A 24,779-nucleotide genomic window follows, 5' to 3' on the forward strand; every position below is an offset into this window, starting at 1 on the left:
CCAAGGCCACAGTTGGCTAGTTTCACCAATAGGTGATCATGGGATACCAGATCGAAGGCTTTTTTGAAGTCAAGATATATGACATCAATCTCATCTCCCTTGTCCAGGTGATAGGTCACCTGGTTGTAGAAGGAAATGAGATTGGTCAAGCAAGACCTACCCACAACAAACCCGTGCTGGCTATCCCTCCGGATGTTGGCGTCAGCCAGTCCATTAAGGATGGCCTCTTTAATAAACTTTTCTAAGATCTTCCCTGGGATAGAATTCAGGCTGATGGGCCTATAGTTAGCTGGATCCACTTTCCTCCCTTTCTTGAAGATCGGCACCACATTGGCCTTCTTCCAGTCTTTGGGGACTACACCAGAGCACCAGGAGTTTTCAAAGATCCGTGCCAGGGGCTGGGCTATGACGCTCGCCAACTCCTTGAGTACCCTGGGGTGCAGATTGTCAGGGCTGGCTGACTTGAAGGTATCCAGCTTCTCAAGGTGTTCCTTCACGAGTTCAGCATTGATGGAGGGCAGGGGATCTCCCTCACCCAGATCTCCCTGTTCTGTAGCAGGCATGGGCATCCCATGGGACTGATGAAAGACCGACGCAAAGTACCCCTTTAATAGGTTGACTTTTTCCTGTGCGTTGGTTGCCCCAGCTGGTTCAGCAGGGGTCCAATGTTGCCCTTGCTTTTCCTCCGGCTCCCATTTTGAAAAAGGACTTTTTATTGTCCTTGATGCTCAAAGCTAGTTGGAGTTCAGTTGCAGCCTTGGCTTTCCTGGTTTGTTCTCTGCAGGACCGGACCAGTGCAGAATAATCCTCCTTGGAGGTGAATCCCATCCTCCATCTTTTGTAGGCCTTTCTTTTTAGCCTCAGGAGGTCTGCTAGATCCCTGGAGAGCCAGGGGGGCTGCTGTGCCCTCTTGCTGCCTTTCCTCCGAGATGGAATAGAATTTGCTTGTGCATTGAGGATAGTTGCCTTGAGGAGCAACCACTCTTTTTGAACTCCCATCTCCCTGGGGTCATGGTCCCTTAGGGCTTCACTGATTAGCCTCCCAGATAACACTGGCTTGGAAAACACGCCTTTCTTTTTGCAGTTTCCCCAAAAAAAGGGCCCTGAAGTTCTGAATGCAGGCAGCCCAGATGTAAGGCCCCTAATCTGTAACAATCCATACTCAATTTTATAGCTGTGGACAGTATAACTGAAGATTACCTCCTTGCATGCATTTTGCAGGATCCGGCCTTCTTTGCAAACAAAACTACACCTAGTTAACAAAAGGTCTATTTCATTATGAGTTATTTAGTTATTTAGACCCCTGCAGGTTAGTGAATAAACATATTTGCTTTTGTTTCAATGTCTTTTTTCATTTGACCTCAGTCCTCTTCTGAAAGCCTTGTTACTTAATAATTGTGGGTGGCTTGTGAGGCCCTTAACACCTGGGTTGTTTTCACATTAGGACCTGAAACTAGTTTTAAGCACTCATTAGGTGGTCTAAAGTTATGCCACGCCAAGGCAGGATTATCTCTGATCTGTGTTACCCATCCTGTGTTATGCTAAGGGGTAGCCACTTTAGGCTACACTTTAGTATATCCCCCCCCCCAACTAACTGCCCTGAGCACCCCAGATCCCTCCTCACTGCCCTCCCCCCATCTTATTTATGCCTTCCCAAGCTGTCTGTCCCCAGCAAGCAGGCAGGAAGTGTTAACCTGGGTGCCCAAGTGCCAGGGGCCCAAGAGTAGCACCCTGGCAGCAGTGGTGTGGGGCAGGCAGCTATCCCTGCCTGCTCCATCAGGACAGAGTGCAGGTGGCCACAAGTAAGCCAGTGGGTGGCAGGGGGGAAACCTGGAATGAAGCGAGGGGTGACTTTCAGCCCTCCAGGCTCCTGCTGGCCTGAATGCATAATTGCTCCAAACTGAAACTAGTGCTAACACTGATTGATGGTTCACCGTGTGGGCCCAAAGAGTACCAGTTCTCAAATGGGGGTCTGCAGCTTTCTGGGGGGCTGTGAACAGGGTTCAGGGGGTCCGTGCCTGAGGGACGAGGAGGCGGAAGTGTGGCATGTGAGCACTGGCTGCTTCCAGGTGGGGGGCTCTAGATGGATGCTCTTTGTGCTGGGCTTCAACTGGCTCAGCCGGGGGCTGTGCCAGTGCAAGGATGCTGCTGGAGGGCAGGTGGGTTGGGGGGCAGCATGGGTGGCCTGAGGGGAGCTGGGCCATGCCCCCTCCACTCCACATCTTTCCTGCCCCACGCAGTAGGGGCCTGGGGGCAGTGGGTTGGGAGGGAGGGGTACCAACAGGGGCTGGGAGTAAGCACTGGCAGGGCCAGGGGTTGCAAGTGAGGGGGGCCTCAAATCCAAAAAGATTTGAGAACTCCACTGCGCTAAATCACAACAGGCCAGCTGAAAGCTAAAGTCCAACATCTACAGGCCCCTTTGTCATCAGACTGGATCTAATTTGGTTTCAACACAGGCCTTGCATTAAGACACGGTTGCATTGAACACAGATGACATGGGGGCCTTTTAGGAAAACTGCTGCAAGTTTGCCATTTTCTCCCAAGTTTCCCCTCTGAAAGTAAAACCCCCTCTGGGGAGCTTGGGCCAGCAGAGCTGGGAAGAAACAAAGCTGCAGGGAGTTTTCAGCCTGAGGCATCTCCTCTCCCTTCACCAGAGGAAGAGCGGGAGGGACTTTCCCCCTGCCTGGGATCTCCAGCTACTGCCTTGCTTTGCAGAAGGGGAAGGGCGAAGCTGAAGGGGATGCCTGGGGGTGCTCACTGTTCAGGTGCAGTTACTCCAGTTTTGTAGGTGAGATGGCATGGAGTCTGTACAAGGCTTTTTGTGGAGAGTTGACATTGAGTCCATACAAGGTGCAAAACTGTACAAAGTGCGACCGTGGCACCGCAGTGCCTAGACCACATCCATGGTGGTCGCAGCCTTGTGCTTGGCGTAGGTGACAATGCTACAGATCATGTTCCCCAACAGCAGCTTCGCCCCCTGAGGGCCTCCTGGTAGCCAAGATTGGTAATGAGACACTAAGTTACAGGAAGGGAACCAGAAGGCATTACAAATACTGAGAGGGAAGATGGCTGCCAGGCTGCAGAGCACCTCCTATAGAAACAGAGCTCACAGAGACATGTTGCAAAAGACGCTACGTTTTGAAATATCTTTGTCTGACACCTCATGCAACAAGGGGTCAGATTTTCACCAGACCCGCTGCTTTTGAAGAGTTCTGCAGCCATGCGCTTGTGTTTGGTCGCAGCTATAAGCTGTGGCCAGGTCAGGTGAAAATGGTCACTTCTGTCTGCACCCAAGGATAAAATGGTGGGGGTTGCATGTATGACAGGAAAAACCCCTCAAACAAACCCAGTGGCGCAGAAAGTGCTCGGGCCAGGATCGTGTGGGGCAGTCTGACTCGAGGGCCGGGCCTGGGGGCCCGGCTGTGGCGGAGAGGAGCTCTGGCCGGCGCCCCTCCCCCCCTGGCCTCTGCACCCGCCGCAGCGCCCCCAGCGCCTCGCCCGGGCGGCGACTGTGGCCCTCCGGCCTCTAGCGGGAGCTGCTGCGGCGGCCGCGCCCGCCCGCTTCCCGCCCTGCCCCGGGAACAGGGAGGCGCCGCTGCGAGCTCGGCCCGGCCCGGCCCGGCCCTCCCGTGTGTCCCGGCCCGGCCCGGCCCAGCGCCGCGATGCTGGCGGGCTGCCGGCCCCTGCTGCGCCCAGCGCTGCGGGCCGCCGCCCTGCACCTCTCCGCCCGCCGCCCCGCCGCCCGCGTGGCCGTGGTGAGTCCGCGGGACCGGCTGGGCCCGGGGAGCGCCGCGGCGCGCGCAAGGGCGCATGTGTACGCACACACGCACCCTGCGTGCACAGGTACATACGCGCGCGCACTGCATGCACATGTATTCACGCAGGCACCCCCCCACTGCGTGCACATGTACATACGCACACACCCACTGCATGCACACACAGGTATGCGCACACATGCATACACATGCAGAGTATATGCATACACGGTAAGCGCATGTGCATGGGGCCCACACACCTAAAGTATGTGCACACACGTATACACATGTGCACACATACACCAGCACATGTACGCACACAGATTTTTGCATGTATACACGTGCACACATACACAGAAGCACATGCAGACAGTACGCATGCGTAGACACGATGTACACATGCAGTACATGCATGAGTATATGCACGCAATACTTTACACACAAACATGCACACTCACTGACATACACGTATACATGCAAACAGGCACACGTGTGCAGGCACACTTGCACACGCACACAGGCATGCACACATACATGCACATGTGTACGTGCATGCTCATACACAATCTAATTTTACATGCCAGTGCAGCTCCCTCGGACATGATAGGCATTACTGGTAGGGTGGGTGGGTTACACAGTAGGGAGTGGGAAACCTGGGTTGTAGCAACGACTTCTAGGAAGTAAATAAGGTCAAAAGTTCCTTAGTTTCTCCCTTGATAGCTTCAGTAGGGTTAGGATCAAGAACATATAAGACCTAATCATGTCAATGAGGTAGAAATGATGTCTGTAGCAAATATGAACATCAAGAGAAGGATGGTACAAAGGAATAGGGAATTTGACACTTGCTGAAATGTGAAATGTGCAGCAGAAATGAAGGTGCTCCTATAATGAGGTACTAAGTAAAAAAAAAAAGCGGGGGGGGAACCAAAAGGCATTAAAAATACTGAGGGGAAGTTGACTGACAGGCTGCTTGTATATCATAGAACATCTCTTATAGAAACAAAGCTAAAATGATGGGGTTTGCTTGTTGTATGTATGACAGCAATAGACTATAAAAAGAAACCCCCCCAAAAAAGATCTGTAGGGATAGTGCAGAATGTGTATAGGCCAGAATCATTTGGGGCAGGTTGGCATGGGCATTAGACTCAAAGGTTGGATTGTATGAGGCTAGAGAGATTTCAGTAGCATGGCTATATAGGTAGAAATGCAAATTTGGAATTGTGAAAGATCTTAAATTTCTGGTTACAAATGGTAAAATAAAGGTTACTAATAATGGTTGGGTTCAGGTATTCATCAAGTCACTGAACCAGCTGGAGCTGATGTATGAACATAGAAGAGCTGATTGTAGAAAACAGCCTTGGATCAAGCATTCCTACATTGATTCACTTTTAAGTTTTATGGAAGGATTAACAACAACAGGTCTGTCATTTTTCAAATGGGCAAACTCTGAGTAAGTAGGAAAATTAGCTTCATGCAGTCACTGGATTGAAGAGCTCTCAGGCTTGAATGGGGAGGAGGAATCTTGGCATTTCTTTAAGTCAGGTTGTAAAAACTGGCTAGAACCTGTATCCCAAGCAAACAGGAAAAAAGTTGTAGAGAATGGCTCCAGACCTAACTGGACAAAATTTAAAAGGCAAAAACAAAAAGGAAAGTAGGAGTAAGGAGAGCCCACAAGGCCTGGAGAAAAGGGATGGATCAGCAAAGTAAGCTGTCCTAGAGGTCAGGAAGATTAGGGATGAAGACAGTTGCCAGCATTTAAGCCTTTACAGAGGAGAAAGGGGAGTATCTGTGTTAGTCTGAAGTTAGGCAGAAGGCAGGGAAGGGTGGCATCTTAGAGTCTAACTCATTTGCAGGCATGAAGTTTTGTAGGTTGCAGCCTGCTTTGTTAGATGATATGGTGAACTTAGAGCAAATAGCAAAGGATTTCTAGCCATCTGAAGACAGAAAAAGGAAAGAAGTGAGGATACATTGTGTTGAGGATGAGGTAGAGCAAAGCTGTTCAATTAGTGGCCCATAGGTTGTAGGCAGCCCATGAGAGATTAGGTTGCCCCTGTTTGCCACCACTTCCCCTACTGCTTGGGCTGCAGTAGCATCCAGGGGCTCTGGGCTCCCCCTTCTCCAGCTGCCACCTTCAGCCTCTGGGGTTTGGGCAGTGCAGCCCAGGGAGCAGATGGCGAGTCTGGGGTCATGTGGGCACACAGTGCAGTGGCGGAGGGGGAGCAGAAAGCGTACATGGGCACAAAGTGAGGGGTATGGCTGTATGGGCACACAGTGCAGCACTGGCCTGGGAACATGTAGTTCACTCCTGGAGTGACTCGCAAGGTATACATTCCCACCCTCTTGGAAGTTGGACATCCCTGGGGTAGCAGCTGAAGGCGAGCTACTGTTTTTTTTAATGCTGTTTTTTTGGTAACATCAATGATATTGAACACAGGGTAGAGACAGACAGGATGGCTAAGGGAATGGGGTATGGAAATGGAAGTTGCCTTAGCCAAAGTAGAAGCAAAATTCAGATATTTGAGGAAGCAGATAATCTCCATTCCAAAAATCTGGAAGAAGTAACACACGAAGTCACAGGTCCAGTAGTGGCGATGTTGAAGGGGAAGGTTATTACTATGTAGTGGGAAAATAACAAATATAGTTTTTATTCCTCCACCACTAAAGTACTGTTTAATTAATATGTGGTGCAAGCCTATTAAAACACATTTTTGACTAGAATAAAGCACTTGATGGAGTACCACATGAGACACTATTAGTTATATGGGAGAAGATGAGGGTTAGTAGAAAAATGGTAAGGTGAGAGGAAATGGCTGAAGAGGAAAAAAAACAGGTGTAATAAAAAGTTGGAGAAAGCTTACTTTTGACTTCAGGTCTTGAGACAGATGTAATCTAATATTTTAATGAATAACCTCAGTACAGAAACTAGTTACCATATCTACTTGCATACCACATGCACTCCCTCCCCCACCCAAAAAAAACAACCCCCCCAAAAAAACCAAAACTCTCCAAAACTCGGCTATGTTCATTAAGTAAGGGAGCTGATTTCCATGCTGGAATGGCAGTAGCTTTTGCCAGCAGCTGTAACAGGGTTAAAACTGTAGCTGTGGAACTACAGAACACAGGTAAGTGATACTGGGGAGTAAGTCTCCTCTTTCTGTACATGGCCAGCATTCAGCCATTGTGAGCTTGTGCTGTGGCAGTTAAAAGTCTGGAAAAAAATCTTTTTTTCGTCATTCTGCCTCCCCAAACCAAGGGGCATGTGTTGTTTGTGGGCCTGTGGAATGTGAGAAAATATGGTACATGAAGTTTGCTCATGTCCCAAAGTTGGGAGGCATCATCGGTGTGGGGGGGAGCATTGATGCTTTATATAGGAAGAACTAGATGACCTTGAGGACTGGAGTGATAGAAAACATGAAATTTAGTGGCACAGAGTACAAGCTCATGCACTCAGGGACTTCTTACAATATTTCCTGCAGCCAATTTGGGGCTCACTGGTTGGAAATAAAAGAGGAAGGGAAAGACTTGTGTGTATCAGTTGATTGCAGGATCACTCTGACTGCCAGTGAGGCAACTGTGAAAAAGGCAAATGCACTTTTAGGCAAGGCATCTCCAGTAGATGCAGGGAAGTGTTACTGCAGCTCCAGTAGATGCAGGGAAGTGTTAACTAGCGAGACTTATCTGGAATACTGCATACAAGTTTCGTTTTCTTGTTCAGGAAAGAGGAACTCAAACTGCAACAGGTACTAAGAAGAGTTACTAGGAAGTCTAGGGAAAGAGGGTCTATTTTATGAGAGAAGGTTGAAAGGGATTGCTAGGCTAAACAGAGCAAAATGATGGCTGGAAGCAAATATGACTGTTTGGTAGAATTACATCAGGAGATAAACACTAGAAAGGGAGAAGAACTCTGTAAGCCAAAGGGCAAGATTGGCTCAAGGACAAACAGTTATAAACTGGCTGAGAGTAAATTCAGGCTGAAAATCAAGTTTTCGAAGTATCAGACCAGTGAGATTCTGGAATAGCCTCTCTTTTGGGGTAGTACAGGTAGAAACCGTAACTAGTTTTAAAATTGAGCTTGGTAAATTTATGAAAAGTCTTATATGAAAGGTCAAATATATATGCATGTAAGTAATATCATTAGTAAACGAAGGGAATGCAGTCTATGCAGTGGCTCTCAACCCGTGGCCTGCATGTGACCCAGCACACTGCTGTGGCCCATGTGACATCCTGTTAAAAAAAAAAAGAGTAAAGACATTTGACAGTGTAAAAATGAGAGGTATTACAGAATATTGACTTGTTAGATAACGGATACCAAACATGTTTTAAATGGATACACAGGAAGTAAGTTGTGCGAGTTTGGCCCACGTAACACATTGAGAGAAGCAAATGTGGCCTGCTGTGGCAAATAGGTTGAGAACCACTGGTCTAGAAGAAAGTACTGTCAGATGGGTATATAACTGGTTGGATCATTGTGCGAAGAGGTTTGTCATTACCAGTGGTTCAGTGCCTAATTGGGAGGAGGTGTCCACAGGATGCAGTCTGAGGAGCCATGCTGTCTGGCCTGCAGGGCTTGTGGAGGGACTAGGAGCAGGGGAGCAAGATGAGTGGGGGCAAGGCTCACCGCCAAAATCCAGGGTACGTGTTTTGGGCACCACACTTCAAGAAAGATGTGGACAAATTAGAAAAAGTCCAGCAAAGAGCACCAAAATGATTCAAGCCTGGGAAACAGATTTAGGAGGAAAAGATGAATGAGCAGGGATTATACAGTCCAGAGAAGAGAAAATTGAGGGTGCATTTTATAACTGTCTTCAAATACCTGAAGGATAGTTTTATAGAGGATGGTGCTGATTTATTCTCTGCAGCTGTGGGATGGGGCAGGGCAGGGGGCAGTAAGTACTCTTCTTTTGTAGCAAGAGAAATGTAGCTGGAATGTTAGGAAGAATTTCTCACTTTGGGAGTTGTTCAGTATTGGAACAAGTTATCCAGAGAAGTTGTGGACTTTCTAGCCTTGGAAATTTTTATGAGCAGGTTAGACAAATACTTAAGTGAAAGAGTGTATACAGGGATGATCATGCCTTGAGCAAGAGGTTGGACTAAATGACCAGCTGAGGTCCCTTTCACCTGCATTTTTCTGTGCGTCTGTGGAATAAGTAATTGATAAAGTGTTCATTAATCTTCTCATAAGAGTAGAGAGTCAGAGTTAAGGTGTTAAGTTATTGAGTGCATGGCGTCATTGCCAACTGGAATTGTAGTCACTTTTTAAAACATGAGTTTATAATAGTTTCGGGAACTGGCAATCCTCTTGGATTATTTAGGTTTTAGATTCATACTTTCCTGTTTTTAAATATTTTTTTCTATTTTCTGTCAATATGTACCCTCACAAACAGGAAAAGTTGATGACATACATGGTGGTATCAAATGAACAAAGTAGCGCTACAGAAGTACAGTAGCTCTTTTTCTCTCTACCTCTTGCTCTCTTTACTTTCTTTTAGTTCCAATGATAACTAGGGTGGAGTCCGGATGCTGACATGGACAGATATGTTGGCAGTATTGCTTTCAGATCAGCTTATAAGGGAAATTCAGCTGAGAGTAGTTTGCTTAATTTTTCAAAAAACGTAGCCATTCACCTCTAATCATAGAATAGCAGGGTTGGAAGGGACACTAAACCAACTCAGATAAGGATCCTCAGACAAAAATTTATCTAAGAAGCAAAAGAGCATAGTAAATTCTACTTAAAGTGCACCTTTACACCCCTCCTTTCCATGTGTTTCAAGATGGGAATGTGTTTCATGTAACGTACAAGCACCCTCTTTTGTGATTTGGGAACATGAAAGCTCATAGTGGTGTTTTTAAACACTTTTTATAACTGTAAGTATTTTCTGATATTCATTCAGTTTTTGAAGTGTGGGAAAAAATGCAGAAGCAAATATGGTTTGCCGTTTAAGTCGGTGGGAACTGTGGAACTATTTGCAATGTGACAGGCTACAATCAATAGCACATTTCCTCTCTGCAGGTTAAACATCAGCACTAAGGCCAATATCCATGTTTGTTATATCTATTCCCAAGTGTTTGTAAAAGACCTCAAAGCGTAGTGTGGGAAATAGATAATTTGTCTGAACTAAGGTCTTGATTTTATTTTTTACTGCAGGTCTTGTCTGGATGTGGTGTTTATGATGGTACTGAAATCCACGAAGCCTCCGCGTAAGCAGCTTTGTGTAATTCAAGTTCTAGCAATGTATCCTTCACAATAGACATACAAAAAACTAGAACTCTTGGTTCCAAAAGGGTACCTTTTAGTAGACCATTGGAAAATGGCAAGAGCTACTCAACACAGCTCACAAAGATACTCTCATGGACCCAGAGGGACAGACTTCCATCTTCAGCTCCCTCTGAGTTCTAGTTTTTATGTCTTTTTGGCTCAGACCAACACGGCTACCAAGTACACTCCTTCACACTAGAGCATTTTATCATATCAAATTAATTTCAGCTTGCTCAGTACTACCCTGAAATAGTCTTGATGGCAGGTGGTTCCCCTCTGGGGTCTTTTTGACAGCCAGGGGATGCCACTATTTTGTCCCAGCTTTATGTTCCTCAATACGCTCTTAAATCACAGTTTTTCAGGGGGAAATGACTGGGCACAGTGTAAGGCTACCAACTACTAAACCAGAGTAGTGAAATGTTGAGAGACAGGCCTGCTCTCTTGAGCAGTACCTCTAGTTCCTCCATTCATGCCACGTGAATCATAGATTAAATTTTATAGCCAGCTTTCTGAGCATTCATTTTTGAGCCAGACTTACTTATAAGAATAGTACACCAGGCGTATTCATCTTAATGTCTCTTGGTGTGACTTTTGCTGTCATTTTTGAAGGAAGGCCAACTGGTCACTGAAATAGTTATAGACAGCCAAAGAGATTGAAGTAATGCCTGCAGTTTATCAGCCACCCTGCTGGCCAACTATTACACTGTAAGCATTTTATTAATGCTGACAATGTGTAGTTTTAGTTGATGGTACTTTACCAGTTCTTTTTTCTCTAAAAACAAGGAATATGCCTCTAGCAGGACTTAGAGGCAAATAAAAGTCCTGCCGTAATTTGTTTGCCATTATGACATCTTCTCTCTGAAGGTTTTCAATGTATTTTATGCCTGTGTTGTAGCATACTGTTCCACCTGAGTCGCAAGGGAGCTGAAGTTCAGATGTATGCTCCAGATATTCTTCAGATGCACGTTATTGACCACACCAAAGGACAGCCTGTTGAGGCTGAATCGAGGTAAAAGCTATGTTTAAGTAGATGCTTTTTCTTGTTGTTACCATATGCAGTCTCCCTTATCTCAAATGGGTACTGTATTTCCTGCTAGTTTTGTTTCAGAAGTCACTGTTGCTATGTTTATTCAAAGCCATGATGGTTTCTTACTCTTCAAAAATGACGTAATTCCTTTATATACTTGCACCCTTGCACACACAAAGCCTTTTTCTTCTAACTGTTTTATTTCTGGTTCTCCAAGAAATGTTTTAACGGAATCAGCAAGGATTGCTCGTGGTAAAATCACAAACCTGGCTAAACTTACTACACAGGACCATGATGCTGTGATCTTCCCTGGTGGCTTTGGAGCTGCTAAAAACCTGTGAGTGCCAAGTTAAGTAAGCAGTAATTTAAATCCTTTATGCATAACTCACAGTAGTAACAAGAAACAGTTAATTGCCTTTTTATAGAATGCATCAATTTACTGAGTTTGGAGATTGCCTTGGGATAATGTTCTCAGTGCAGTGCTTAGATAGGCTGGGATTTTCCCATATGATTCCTGTTGCTGCAGGATAACAGCACTAAGTCTCTCTCCATTTGTCTCACTAAAAATTCCCCTTAAAATTAGTCAACAGTGCATGTTACATAAAAAAATATTTTTTCCCGCTGAAGCTGTGGTTTCTTGGGGCACAGTGGGGAAAGTGAAGGTAAAATGTTTAGTTTCAGATTATTTCTTGGTACTTAGTTTTGGCTACAATGTATCTGTGTGTCAGTAAACTTATTAAATAACTTTCTTTCAAAAAATAGCATGTATTTATCTTGAGAAAGTTTGCTTGTCAACACAGGGGGACATTTCTTTTGATTTTTGGAGCAGCATGTGTTTAAACGGGGGCAGGCAAAATGATGGATCTGGCTGGTGGCTGGACTCTGTTTCCCAGTAGCCCCTGTCTGCATCACTGCGGCCAGTGTCCATGGAAATCCAAGCAGCAGCAGGGCCGTGACAGCATGGGGCCAGGATTTCCATGGAGACAGGCCCTAGCAGCATAGGCAGGGTGCACGCCTAGGCAGGGAGCTGCTCCAGGGCCGGGGCTGGGATCTTGCAGCGGTAACAGCATGGTCTGGAGCTGGGGCGGAGCTGCAGTCTGCTGCCTGCACACCCCTGCCTGCATCACCCTCCCACCTCCACATTTTCTACTGCTTTGTAGATTTTTGCTGTATCAAGGAGCTGCCCCTTGTGCTTCACTGAAGTTCGGATTCTAATTTGTGGTGGCCATTGAGGGATGTTCTGAGTGTCAGTGCACATCTGAATGCTTAGCTTTGTAATGAGGTGTTCATGACTGTCTCTTGTGACAGATCCACCTTTGCTGTGGACGGGAAGGATTGCAAAGTGCACAAAGAAGTCGAACGGGTCCTTCAGGAGTTCCACAAAGCAGGCAAACCTATTGGGTATGTACGTAATAGGAGCTGGGCCCTTACAAATACTGCTGTGGAGTGGTAGCTTGAGAGTGGAGATCAAATTAATTCTGTGTAGGTATGTAGAGGTTGGCATGGAAGGTAGAAAAAACGTGTGTGTTTTGCATGCATGGCTTTTTTTAAAGTCATCCTTCAAGTTTGTGTGAGTAGAGAGAAGCAGTTACGAAAAAAAGCCACATTTACTTGTCGGGCAGGAAAAACCTTGATACTGGACAGAAGAAATAACCTTTTCACATTTGTCTTTCAGATCTTTAAGAGCACAGACTCTAGAATCTTTATAAATACAATTCATCCTTTTAAAGAAGGGGCTTTCTTGGACTTCCCTTTCCTATTTTTCTTGCAGGCTGTGCTGCATTTCACCAGTCCTGGTGGCAAAAGTACTCCCTGGTGCTGAAGTTACTGTGGGACATGAAGTAGAGGAAGGTGGAAAGTGGCCTTATGCTGGAACTGCAGGTGCCATTAAAGCACTAGGAGCAAAACATTGTGTCAAAGAAGTAACCATATCCTTTCTCATTAACATTTGGTGACTGTCACTTGAGAAATTGAGAGTTGAGAAGCAGTGAATTCTCTTGGTTTATACATTATTCCAATTGTAAAGCCATATAGAAGCACATACATGTGCTTCTATTCCAAATTCTTCCAATTGTATAGCCATACATGAAGCACCTGGCTGTAACAATAGCTGTGTGATTCCTGATGTATAATGCTCACCTCTTTTGGCATAGCCAACACCACAGTTAATTCAGAGGTGCTGTGTGCAATACATGTACAGACCCATTCATACGGTCTCATACAGACCCATAACTAGTAAGTTTTCTTTGAGCCTCAGTTCTTTTCCCAAAAAGATAAAGTAGTAGTCAAACAAGCTTTATTCCGAACCACTAACTTCTAGATGAGGAGTTTCTCATTTTTTCTTGTAATCTGTAATACAATACTAGCATTGTAGTCTCAATGAGATTCAGGTATTTCTGGCAAAGTAAGTAAAACCACTCCTTTCATAGGAACTAGCTTTCATTTTGCCTGTGTGTAAAGGAAGATATTTGGGATTGTTTTTATTTACTTTGTTTCTTTTTGCAGTCCGTGTCTATCAGTACTGGGTTGGTTATGCTTTCCTTAACTCTCTTCCACGAAGCTCATGTGGACTTGAAAAACAAGGTGGTCACTACCCCAGCCTTTATGTGTGAGACAGAATTACATCACATCTTCGAGGGCATTGGGGCCATGGTAAAGAATGTCCTGAAATTAACTGGCAAATATAGTGGTGTTTCATAAAACAAGCTTTAGCACAGGTTTGAATTCGGAGTACACCACCAGAAATAAAAAATCAGTTCTTTTGTAAGCCACTGATGAAACTGATGATCTATTCAGCTCTATTCAGATAATGCCTTTTTATGTAGTAGGGGTTTTTTTTGCAGTGATTCTCAAGCACTTCTTAGCAGAAAGTTCTGCAGAATGTCTCATTAGGAAGAGGCAGTGTGTCCTAAATCCTAAAGTCTTGTCTTGGACTTAAGCTTCTGGGTAGGGTTACATGGGAATGATCTGAAGCCAGCCAGCATGTGACAAAACATTCCTGAGGAAAATACTAAAGATTCACATGATGACTGAATGGCATGAGCAACAGAGTCATTAGCCAGAGTGGCAGTCTGGACTACTAGTCCAGTAGTCCAGACTGCCACTCTGGCTAATGGCTAAGTTTGAGATACAGGGCTAACACCATTTGGAGTTTCTGGCTGCTGCTCTTGGAAAACTACATTAAAATTCACCTCTGGCTAGTTTAGTTAAAACGGCTATTATTACCTTTACTTTCCTGAGCCTGCTGGTTTGTCTCAGATGTTGCTCAGGTTTGAAGAGAGAGAGATTGATCTGAATCACAAAGGTATTGGGGAAGACACACTTATGTGTGTTTCAAGCAGGGTTGCTGTAGTTTGCTATTTATGCAGATGTATGTGAGCTAAAAGCCAAGATTGCTTTGATTTAACTAAGAGAATCGCACATTTTCCAAGTCTTAGTGCATTGTTAGCTTTGTGTTGCTCAGGTTTTTTTTCCCCTTTCTTTACTCTTTCAGGGCTTTTTTCTGTTTTAAAAAAACCTGCTCTTTCCAATCTGAATAAACTAAATTTCAGGAGCAGGACATATCTTTATTTATAAATATATAGATTCTGAGGACTCTAACCATGATTAATTGCACAGTAAACCTCCTGCATAAAACAGGCCTGGAAATTTAAAAAAACAAACTGCTGCAGTAATTTGTAAGTTTTAAAGACATCGCCTATGCTAATGTAATTATTTGCCTAGCAGTGAACACTGGATGCTACCATGTTCCCCTCACCAGAATAACAGAGCTCTTCCAGAGAAATACAGTCAAATGTAGGAAGAATGATGGCTAAATAAATTAACTTTTGTCCAATAATCCTTTTACAATGTTTAATCATGGGACCTTTTGCATTTTGAAATCACTTGACGTGTTCGTACAGTCGGATGCTATAGTATTTCCATCTTTTTTCCCTACATTTTTCCATTTGCTTCTGCTTTTATTTCTTTTTCAGTCTTCATGAACATTAACTTTGTTCCATATGAGCCCAAACCACATTCTCTTCCATAGACAACTAAGCTAGAAGGCAAAAGAGTTGTTTTCCCTATTCACAGGCAAATAATGTTGGCTTAACTTTAATTATTACGCCCTTTTCCATGACAAATGCCATCTTTAAAACACACTTGCCCTGAGTTACATCTTCAACAGGAATTTTAAGTCATATACATGAAATTATTTTTTTCAGAAGTCCCAATTCCTAGGATGACCATTTTCAAAGATCACAGAATGGATTTTGAGGATTTTTTTTAAATTTTTGGCCTCCATATACTCTATTTAATTTGGTGACTGACTAATGTGACAAGCTGAGTATATATACTAATTATTTTCTCTACTGCCCCAATTAGGAAAACTAAAAAAAATTGTTTTGACCTGTCCACAAAAGTCTGCTGGCTGATGTATTACAGAAGTGACAAAAACTCATATGAGTCATGTTCAGTGAAATGCCAGTGGTTAATGAGTATTTTAGTTGTGCGTCTCATAAATCAGTAAGCCTCATTTAGTTTCCAGTTATATCAGACTTCAGAGTTTATATGTTGATCTTGGGCTGAAATGCTTTCTCTGCCCTTCACTGGAAATCAACAAAGATTTAGTACAGTTTGTTTAAAAATGACTTTTATTTTTTTTATTTTTACCAAAAAAAGAGATTTTGGCTTGTAATCTTGTTTAACCAATCCTCAGATGAAGAAAAGATAGGCACTTCCTTGGGCGAGGTGCTTTTCCTTTTTAAAAAAACAGATCCTTTTTGTCTCCAAAGCAAATATTTGGTGTAGCTGGAGGTTCTGAGTGGACCACAAGAACATGCAAAATTGTCATTGATTACCTTAATTATTTAAACTGTGATCTTTTTTAAAAGATAGTATTCTCTCTCATAGGGATTCTGTCATTAGCACGTATGCAGCTAAAGCAAGAGCTACATACAGACTGTATCACTGAGTGAATATATATTATGCGTGTGTGTAGAATAAACTGCCTACTGCATTGATTTGTACAATGCTGGCTTTGTGTGTGCAGAAGATTTTGTAGGAAACTGCTGGCTATCAAATGAGCAAGAAATGAAGAATAAATCACTGTCATGCAAATGATGACAAATAAAAGTTGCTTCCATATGTCTGTCTTGTGAATTTATTATGGTATTACCTTATTTCATGATTAACTCCATGAGGAGAAGGAGAGGTTTGAACCTTATTAAGTGTAACAGAATGTTCAAAATATCTTTAGATCCTGAGTCAGTGAGTGCATTTGGGGGGAGAGAGGAGCTGCATTTCATTTATTTTGTAGGTCTTGAATGTATGTCTTACATTGTAAGAAGTTAAAAGAAATACTATATGAATGGCATTGGAAAGCTCTTGAAAAACACTATTTGCCTGTAGATGGTAGCTAACTATCAGGTGTCATACTGGGCCACAGGCAGCCAGGACTTGGGGTCACCCAAGGTCAGAAGCAACCATGATCTGAGGAGAACATGCAGCATCTGAGTGCGGGGAAGCCAGGAAGCTAGAAGATCCATCTGGGGAGCCAAGTCAGAGATCCAGAGGGTCAGGCAGAGCATGGGGTCAGGAGGCCAGCTGGGTTAGTTATCCAGAAGTTCAAACCAGAGTTGAGTCAGGAAGCCAAAGGATCAGGCCAGACTCAGAGTCTATGGACAAGCCAGGATGGGTAGCCAGAGAATCTTCCAGAGAGGCAGTGGAGACACAAGCTAAGGGTGAAGCAGCGTGGGTAAGAGATTGAGCCTGATTGCTCAGACACTTCCTCTTCCAAGTCAGGGGTTTTTTTTAGGAAGGGGTAAAAGGTCACCTGACCCTCACTGGTCACTTAGCTTGTAGGGAGTGGGTGGGTGGTTGAGCCCAGATGGGTTCTGACCATCTATGTCCACCCCAATGTTCAGCTGAGGAGGCCATCTTCTCGTGGCTCCACACCACATTTGACCATTTTGTTACACATGTTTGTGCTGGTTTATTGTACTTTGTGAGATCTTTCATTGTATATGTGACTGCAAGTGGTGGGTATTGCAGCAGGTGGCACGTGTGCCTTCAAGCAGGTGTTGCATAGTCTGAGGCTTTGTGCCGCAGTCATTGGTGGTTAAACCAATGGTATAGCCTCACTTCTTCATTAGTTCCTTGGAGCGTCCAGCTCTGGTATGTGAGTGGTTGAGACATCGCCATCTTTGCCATGGTTCTTCAGCCCCTGGTGGTAAGGACTTGGGTGCTGGAATGTCCATTTTTTTTGCTATCAGGGATTTTCTTCAGCCTCTCGTTCCACATCTGTAGTCATGTCTCCTTGGTGTGGCATTGAGAGGTTGGGTGCTGGTGAAGAAGTTCCTGCATGACTTCAGACATTTGTGAGCTGTGGGATGGGCATCAGTGGGTGTCTCACATCTTCACTTTGTCTTGATCATTCTATCCTGCTAGCCACTGCTCTTCTGATGTCAGGCAGAGCAATGCCAGCCAGCAGATGCACACTGTTTAGGCTGGTTTAGGTTGGTCATTTGTACAGATGTTATAAATCGGGACCTACACAATTGGCAGTGTTTGCGGAAACTGCAACATTGGTAGGTTCCCATGAAAAAGCACACAACCAGTGAGTGTGTGTGTGGGGGGGGGGAATGGGAGGGAACTGGAAACAAAAGGGTGGGAAGCACTAGTGTCCTGAAGCACTGGTGGAGGGGGGCAGAGAATTTTCATGGCGGAGTGCAGCAGACTCCCCATGCCTGATTGGCCAAGGGGCCCTAGAAGTCCTGCCCCTCCCCAGCAATTGACAGACAGCATGAATCTGTCAATCTCCGGGAAGGAGCAGGACTTCTGGGGCCCCTCAGCCAATCAGAAGTGAGTGTGGGGGGACCTGCTGCTCTCTGATGTGAAAATGGTGACCAGTGCTGCGCTTGGACCGTGAAATTGGGAGGCAGCTACCCTGAATTTGGTAGGTCCCTAGTTATTTAGCAGTGATACAAGTTCATTTTCTTGGGGGAGGCCATTTATTTATTGCCTCCATCTGCTTTGCTTCCCATCTAGTTTAACAAAAAAAAAAATCTGGTTTCAAGCTGAGGAGGTAGCAGTCTGGGATGTGTGGCTGTGCCAGGCAGACCAAGGCCCCAGGTCTGAGGCCATGGCCTGACCCCAGGTTTGGTGAGAGAACATCTGCATCTACATATACTGCTATATTATCTCCTACAGCAGTGTTTCTCAACCTGTGGGTCATGACTCAGAAGTGGGTCGCAAGAATATTTCAAAGGGTCATGAGCTGCAGCAGGCAGAGGGGCAATGGGATGGGGTGGAGGGAACTGCATGGCTAGGTTGGTGGCACTGGGGCCGGTGCCCGTGTTTGCAAGGGCAGAGTGGTCGGGAGATGCTGCTTGGGGACGGGAAGGGCCCTGACCAAGCTGCCTGGCACAGCATGGGAGCCCCATGCCAGGGAAGAGGGCATGCCTCAGACCTCTCCTCCTCCCTCCAGCCTGTGCTGGGGCCAGACTTGCTCTGCTGCTGCCTGCATGAGCCAGAGCTGCTGCAGCCACTGTGCTCCAGCCCAAGCAGGATGGGGGCAGCTGGGGACCCCTCCACCAGGGCTGAGGGGGGCAGGGGCTATGGGTTGGGAGTGAGGGACACCAGCCTGGTCTTGGGCATTCAGGGGACTGGAGGTTGGGACAGGCCGGTAGGAAAAAGGTTGAGAACCACTGTCCGACAAGACTGCTGTAACCTGGACTTACTCGTACTTTTTGGTCCTCAGAGGCTGACTTTGAGTGGAGGCATTCAGTACTACTAACTACAGTTGCACTTACAGTAGGATATTTTTACATACATGACTTGTAGTGGGTACGGTTTGGGTGGTGATAGCTGTAGTACAGAGGCAGGGAGTCTTTCAGCTGGCAAAAACATTTTTTTCCTATGGCTAGACAGATAAGGCCTTCCTAAGAAAGGGGAAAGTGTTTTGAATAAAAATTTAGTATCACGTTGTAACTTGTTACTGTAGAATGAGATAACTGGTCATCAAAACAGTGTCTGTCCTTGCAGTCCTCTCAGTCTTCACTAACCCTAGTCACCCAAATTGGAGCAATGCCCACCTATGCCTTCTTTGGTCAGTCAGAGTCTCAAACAGGGTGATGCCTGTCTTTGTGGCTTTCTGGAGGAATTACTGTGCTGTGTATCAGGGAATAAACACACAACCCCTAAAAAATCCAAGCTGGTATTGAATTGCTACATTCTGAAAAACAGCGCTGAATAAGTGCATATTCCCTTGGTGGGTAGGTCTCTAAATACATACCTACCAATATGTATTCAGCAAGAGAAGTTCAAGGTCACGGACAGCCTCTTCAAGGCTCTCACAAGGTGGGGCTTTGCTACCCAAACAACCACCTCGGTGATCAAGCCTTCGAGATGTATAGGATGGTTTCAGGTTGGATGCAAGGAAGACTTTCTTTACGGTAAGGGCAACCAGAATCTGGAATAGACTTTCCCAAGGAGGTGGTGCAATCCCCAACCTTAGAAGTCTTCAAGAGGAGACTGGACAGACACCTTGCTGGGATCATTTGATCTCAGCTATATTCCTGCCCAGAGCAGGTGGGTTGGACTTCATGATCTTTTAAGGTCCCTTCCAGCCCTTCATTTCTATGATTCTCTTTTTGTGCCTAGGAACAATGGAGCCATCCATGTAGTGTCTGGGGATGACACTTTTCCTAGGACTTCGGTATGTATGGAATTTCAAAGACAACTTGTTGTGATACCTCAGCTTTCCCTCAGCAATAGCTGTAATTTAAAATGGCCCCATGGGGCTGAGGATGAATTAACCATACACAAGAATTAAGTTAATTTTATTTGCTTGTCATCCTAATTAATTGCACACCACAAAACTGGGTGTGTGGGGGCACACATAGTTTTTCTTGCCTTGGATCTTGTAGGATCTGATCTGAAACCTGTTGCTGGCACAGGCTTTAATTTCCTTTTGGCTCTCAGCCACTGACTAGATGGAAATTCCACATGTTTTTGCAAAATAATAAGAGAACATGTTTCTTTTAATTGTAGGATGGGTTTTCCCCTCTCCGTGAACTTGTGGCTGTTCGAAGCTTGGCCACTAGTTAAATAGCTCCTAAGTTAAGTTTGTAGTAAATACAATTTATTATCTGATAGTATCAGAAACAAGCAGTACACACATATACATACTTGTTCTTTTTGCTCCTACAGGAAGGGTTATCTTTATATATGCAATGACTGGCCCCTGGACAGAATGAAGTCTTCAGTAAAGACTGAAGGGGATGACTTAGTGTAATGTTAGCATGCATTTTCTGCATATGTCCTGCATGAATGTTCATCATGTTTTCTTGGAGAATGTATGCCAGCCTGAGCCCATGGATAACATTTTATTTGCATTTAGAAACTTTGGCATGCCTTAGTTCCATATTTGGGAACTGCGCTTTGCTTCTTAAAGTAGAAATGAGAGTAAGGATGGAGGGAGGGTTCCTCTCATTTTTTTCTCTCTAGTTTGTAGTGTGAAAACCATTTTCAGAATGTTTACCAGCAGGGGGCACTTTCTGAACAGTCTTCCAGGACAGAGATTTTCTTCAACTAAAGGTCAGCTATTTTTCAGATGTGCAACTCTTACATAAGTGTCCAAAAAGCAACACATTAAGAAAAAATAGAAACGAACGTTACTTAAGTAAAAAAGACAAAACAAAACAAAACACCCTAGCAGCCATCTGAAGGCAGATCCCACATTTAAAAAGTGCATTTTTTTATTACTACGGATACATAGAGGTCTTTGGTTTGATTCCCAGTCTCTGTTTTTTTCCCCCTTCAAAGGTCTCCATTGGCTGAAAAGAAGGTCATATATTTTGCTGTTAATCCTCTTGCAGAATTAAGGAAGTTACATTTAAGTCATTTTTCCCATGATAGCTTGGGTTGTCACAATCCTGTAAGCGGAAGTAATCTGCTGTAGGAAGAAATGGGAAGAGCTTAAAACGGTTCCGGAAGTAAAACCAAATGGAACAAGGCTATGGTTTGAGATTAGTCACTGTGTGTGTTTTTCCACTTTTTTTTAATATCTGTTTTTAAAACTTTCCAGTTCACTTGCTTGGCTTGGATGGTAATTGCAAAAAGAGAGAATTGCATATGCTGATGACCTCAGTTTGTTCTCAAATAATGATGAAAATCCCACACTTTGATGTATAATTGCATTAACTTTGTGCTAGTGCATTTTATGCATTACTCTTTACACGTCACAATGAAACTTAAGTCTCTGGTGACCGTTTAGTTATAATAGGCAAATTTCTTTCAAATAGAATAATGTAAAAGCTAAGAAAATGAACTGCTATTTGGCGATAGTTATGTTCATTTGCATTTTACAATGATTAAAGTCATAAGGGGAGGTGGGGTCCCCAAAGGCTCCATCCTTGGGCCTTTACTCTTTAATATCTTTATTAATGATGTGGACATTGGTGTCAGAAGCGGACTGGCCAAGTTCGCCGTTGACACCAAACTTTGGTATAAAGCATCCATGCCAGAGGATAGGCTGGTGATCCAGGCTGACCTTGACAGGCTCAGAAAATAGACGGATGAAAACCTGATGCTGTTCAACACTGAAAAATGCAAGGTACTCCACTTCAGGGGAAAAAAACCCACAGCACGCTTATAGGCTCGGCAGTGCTACGCTTGCTAGCACCACGGCCAAAAGGGACTTGGGGGCCATGACTGACCGCAAGATGAATATAAGCCACCAATGTGATGTTGGAGCTGGCAAAATGAGCAAAACTCTAGCAAATCTCAGGACGTCATCCTCCTACTGTACTCGCCCTTGGGGAGGCTACAGCTGGAGTACTGCATCCAATTCTGGGCTCCACAATTGAAAAAGGATGTGGAAAAGCTTGAGAGAGTACAGAGGAGAGCCATGTGTATGATCAGAGGGCAGGAGAACAGGTCCTATGATGAAAGGCTGAGAGCTACGGGACTCTTCAGCCTGGAAAAGCACAGGCTTAGGGGGAACTTGGTGGCTGCCTATAAGTATATAAGGGCTGTACATCAGGATCTGGGGGAATGCCTGTTCACCAGAGCGCCCCAAGGAATGACAAGGTCAAATGGCCTCAAATTCCTCCAAGACAGTTTCAGGCTGGACATAAGGAAAAACTTCTTTACTGTCCAAGCCCCAAAGGCCTGGAACAGACTGCCGCCAGAGGTGGTGCAAGCACCCACTTTGGATTCTTTTAAGAAACATTTGGATGCCTATCTTCCTGGGATCCTTTGACCCTAGCTGACTTCCTGCCCCTGGGGCAGGGGGCTAGACTTGATCTTCTGAGGTCCCTTCCAGCCTTAATGTCTATGAAATCTACGCACCCCTTAGCGACTTGTTACCAGAAAAATGTACAAGGGTCTCTTAGTGTAGGAGTGATGTAGCCATGCTGGTCCAGAGACAGGCTACAACAGGTTTGAATTATGCTGAGCCCCCCCCCATAAGAGATGAGAACCCCCCAGTAAGATTTGAAAATCATAACCTGGGAGGGGTCTCCGATTTTATTAGGGCATTGTGATGGGCAGCCCTTTTTTTTTGTTCCCTGCCCCCCCCCGCAAGAGTCAAAGTGTAATTCAAACCCTGGCTACAACATAGTGTTGAAGAAAAACTAGGAATGGTACTGTAGCATCCCAAAATTGCAGCCTGTGGAGCCAGAAGACATTGGCAGTCTATTATCAGAAGATAAGTAATTAGCAAAGCCAATGCTTTGGGATAATTTTAAGAAAGAAAAGGGAAGGGCTCCCCTTAGCTTCATAAACTCTTGCAGCTTTGTATTGTCTACACTTTGCTCAGGCTGTTATGATTGCATGGTAGATTATACAGGCAAACCACTGTTTAGGTGTCTGTCTATTTGCTTGCCCAAGCAACCCGTACAAGTACAAAATGATACTAATTGCATCTGCATTGGGGGAGGGGGGGGGTGTCACGTTTTATGTTCTTGCACTGAATGTTTTTTTAAAGAGCTTGACCTTTAAGATATTGCCACATGGCACGTGATTGTTGAGGTGAAAGCCAGCAGCCCACACCTCTGAGTTGTGGTTTGTATGCTAGCAGACACAGGAAGACTGTCCTGAAGTGGTTCCACTTTTGAAGGTTATGTTTACACCCAGAAGAGGTAGGTGGTGTTTTTTAACAGGTCTTAAGTTCTACGGAAACTGATGAGATTGCCAGAGAAGAGCTGGTATGGCATGTGACTGCATTATTTATTATTTACCTTCTAGTAGAAGGCTAGCTTCTTTTTTGAAGAGCTTATGCTTTATGACAACAAACAACTTGTGGAAGATAAGACAATAGAAGACTTTTCAAATATGTACATATTTTAAAATGAATCTTTCTGTTAAATCAATACATAGCCTCTATACCCAACTACTCCTCTATCATTTCAGTCTATGTACATACTGGCTCGGTTTGACTCCAGCAGTGACTCAGGTGCAGAGATTTTCGTGAGCTTTTTCCCCACACTAGGGGTATCTGTCTCTGTCCACTGAAGATCTCATTCATTTCAAAGGCTGCAGGAAGGAGCAGCAGGTCTCTTGTTTCCTTTTTTTCCTTTCCAGCAAGTACAGCTGTGTCTTGTTTGTAAAGAAGTGTAGAATGACTTCATCCAAAACTAAGCTACTCACAGTACATTCTTGTGAGCTACTTTTCCTTCCCTCTGAGATGCTCTGACTTTACTCCAACCTTGGTGAGAAATCATCCAGCACTGCAGTCATGATGGTAGCAAGCTGTCCTACAGGTTATGCATTTTTCTTGATATTATAGAATCATAGAAAATTAGGATTGAAAGGGATCTCTGGGGTCATCTAGTCCATGCCCCCGCTCAAAGCAGGATCATCCCTACCTATATCATCCCAGCCAAGGCTTTGTCTAGCTGGGTCTTAGAAACCTCCAAGGATGGAGAGTCCACAATCTCTTTAGGTACCCTGTACCAGTGCTTTACTACCCTTCTCTTGAGAAAGTTCTTCCTAATATCTAACCTAAACTTCCCTTGCTGCAACTTGAGACCATTGGTCTTTGTTCTGTCATCTGCCACCATTGAGAACAGTCCAGCTCCAAATAGGAAGTTAATCAATAGGAAGTTAATTTCGACCTTAAACATGGAGAGATATCCTCTTTAGTTTCCTGCATGGAGCATTCCAAAGAACAGATCAGTCCAATTCAGACAACAATTACCATTCCTAAACTGCAGACACTTAAATCATTCTGTATTCCTGTTTTGTTTGTTTAAATACATCATATATGAATTAGTAACCAGGTGTTGATGGTCATGGGATTGCTTGCGTCCAGACCATGTAGAACTTCAGACTTTTGTCAACTGGTTGTATTTAACTTATGTTCTATGAGGAAGAGGGGGTGAAAATGCCAGGTTACGTCTCTTAAAGTCTGGCGGATCTGTTGGTGGGATTCTCTTCCTCTGCACTTACTTGCTTTAAATGTTTCATTGCCTTCCACCATCACTTCTCTTCATATTGCGTGAATAGAGTATTTCTTTTTGAAGGAGAAGGAGGGATCATAGATAACCTAGACACATAAAAGAGTAGAAATATGAGCTACAATTGTACAGCCTCAAAATTTCCTTTGACAGTGTTTCCACTCTTGATTTTCGCAACCAACTCTGCTACTTCCACTTTTTTATCTGACATGCAGAGCAGCTACCTTTTCTACTCTTTCATTTCTCTCTTTGCGAAACATATGGAATCTTATGCAAAATAACCACAGTAAGGAAAAAAT

At 44.5% G+C, this 24,779-nt stretch overlaps 2 protein-coding genes across 5 annotated transcripts in view; one reads left to right on the plus strand and one right to left on the minus strand.

The window, feature by feature from the left end:
- The first annotated feature begins 3,544 nt into the window (after positions 1 to 3,544).
- Positions 3,545 to 16,165, plus strand: GATD3 (glutamine amidotransferase class 1 domain containing 3). The gene is made up of 7 exons (XM_090061699.1): positions 3,545 to 3,755; positions 9,901 to 9,953; positions 10,907 to 11,020; positions 11,256 to 11,375; positions 12,347 to 12,439; positions 12,810 to 12,966; positions 13,595 to 16,165. Exons 1-7 carry the CDS (start codon positions 3,663 to 3,665, stop codon positions 13,736 to 13,738), a joined length of 774 nt encoding a protein of 257 aa, XP_089917825.1. The 5' UTR covers positions 3,545 to 3,662; the 3' UTR covers positions 13,739 to 16,165.
- A 4,597-nt stretch (positions 16,166 to 20,762) lies between these two features.
- LOC149874441 (CD276 antigen homolog) overlaps positions 20,763 to 24,779 on the minus strand; it is a 59,848-nt gene continuing 55,831 nt past the window's right edge. For 3 of the 4 annotated variants that reach the window (XM_090061714.1, XM_090061708.1, XM_090061720.1), the window contains one exon: positions 20,763 to 24,569. The gene's annotated coding sequence lies outside the window, so the exon portion shown is untranslated. The remainder of the gene's footprint in view (positions 24,570 to 24,779) is intronic. The other variant, XR_016444026.1, reaches the window with a different exon arrangement.

This window comes from Crocodylus siamensis, chromosome 1 (assembly GCF_052110815.1).
Source record: "Crocodylus siamensis isolate JL-2025a chromosome 1, ASM5211081v1, whole genome shotgun sequence".
Lineage (NCBI taxonomy): Eukaryota > Metazoa > Chordata > Crocodylia > Crocodylidae > Crocodylus > Crocodylus siamensis.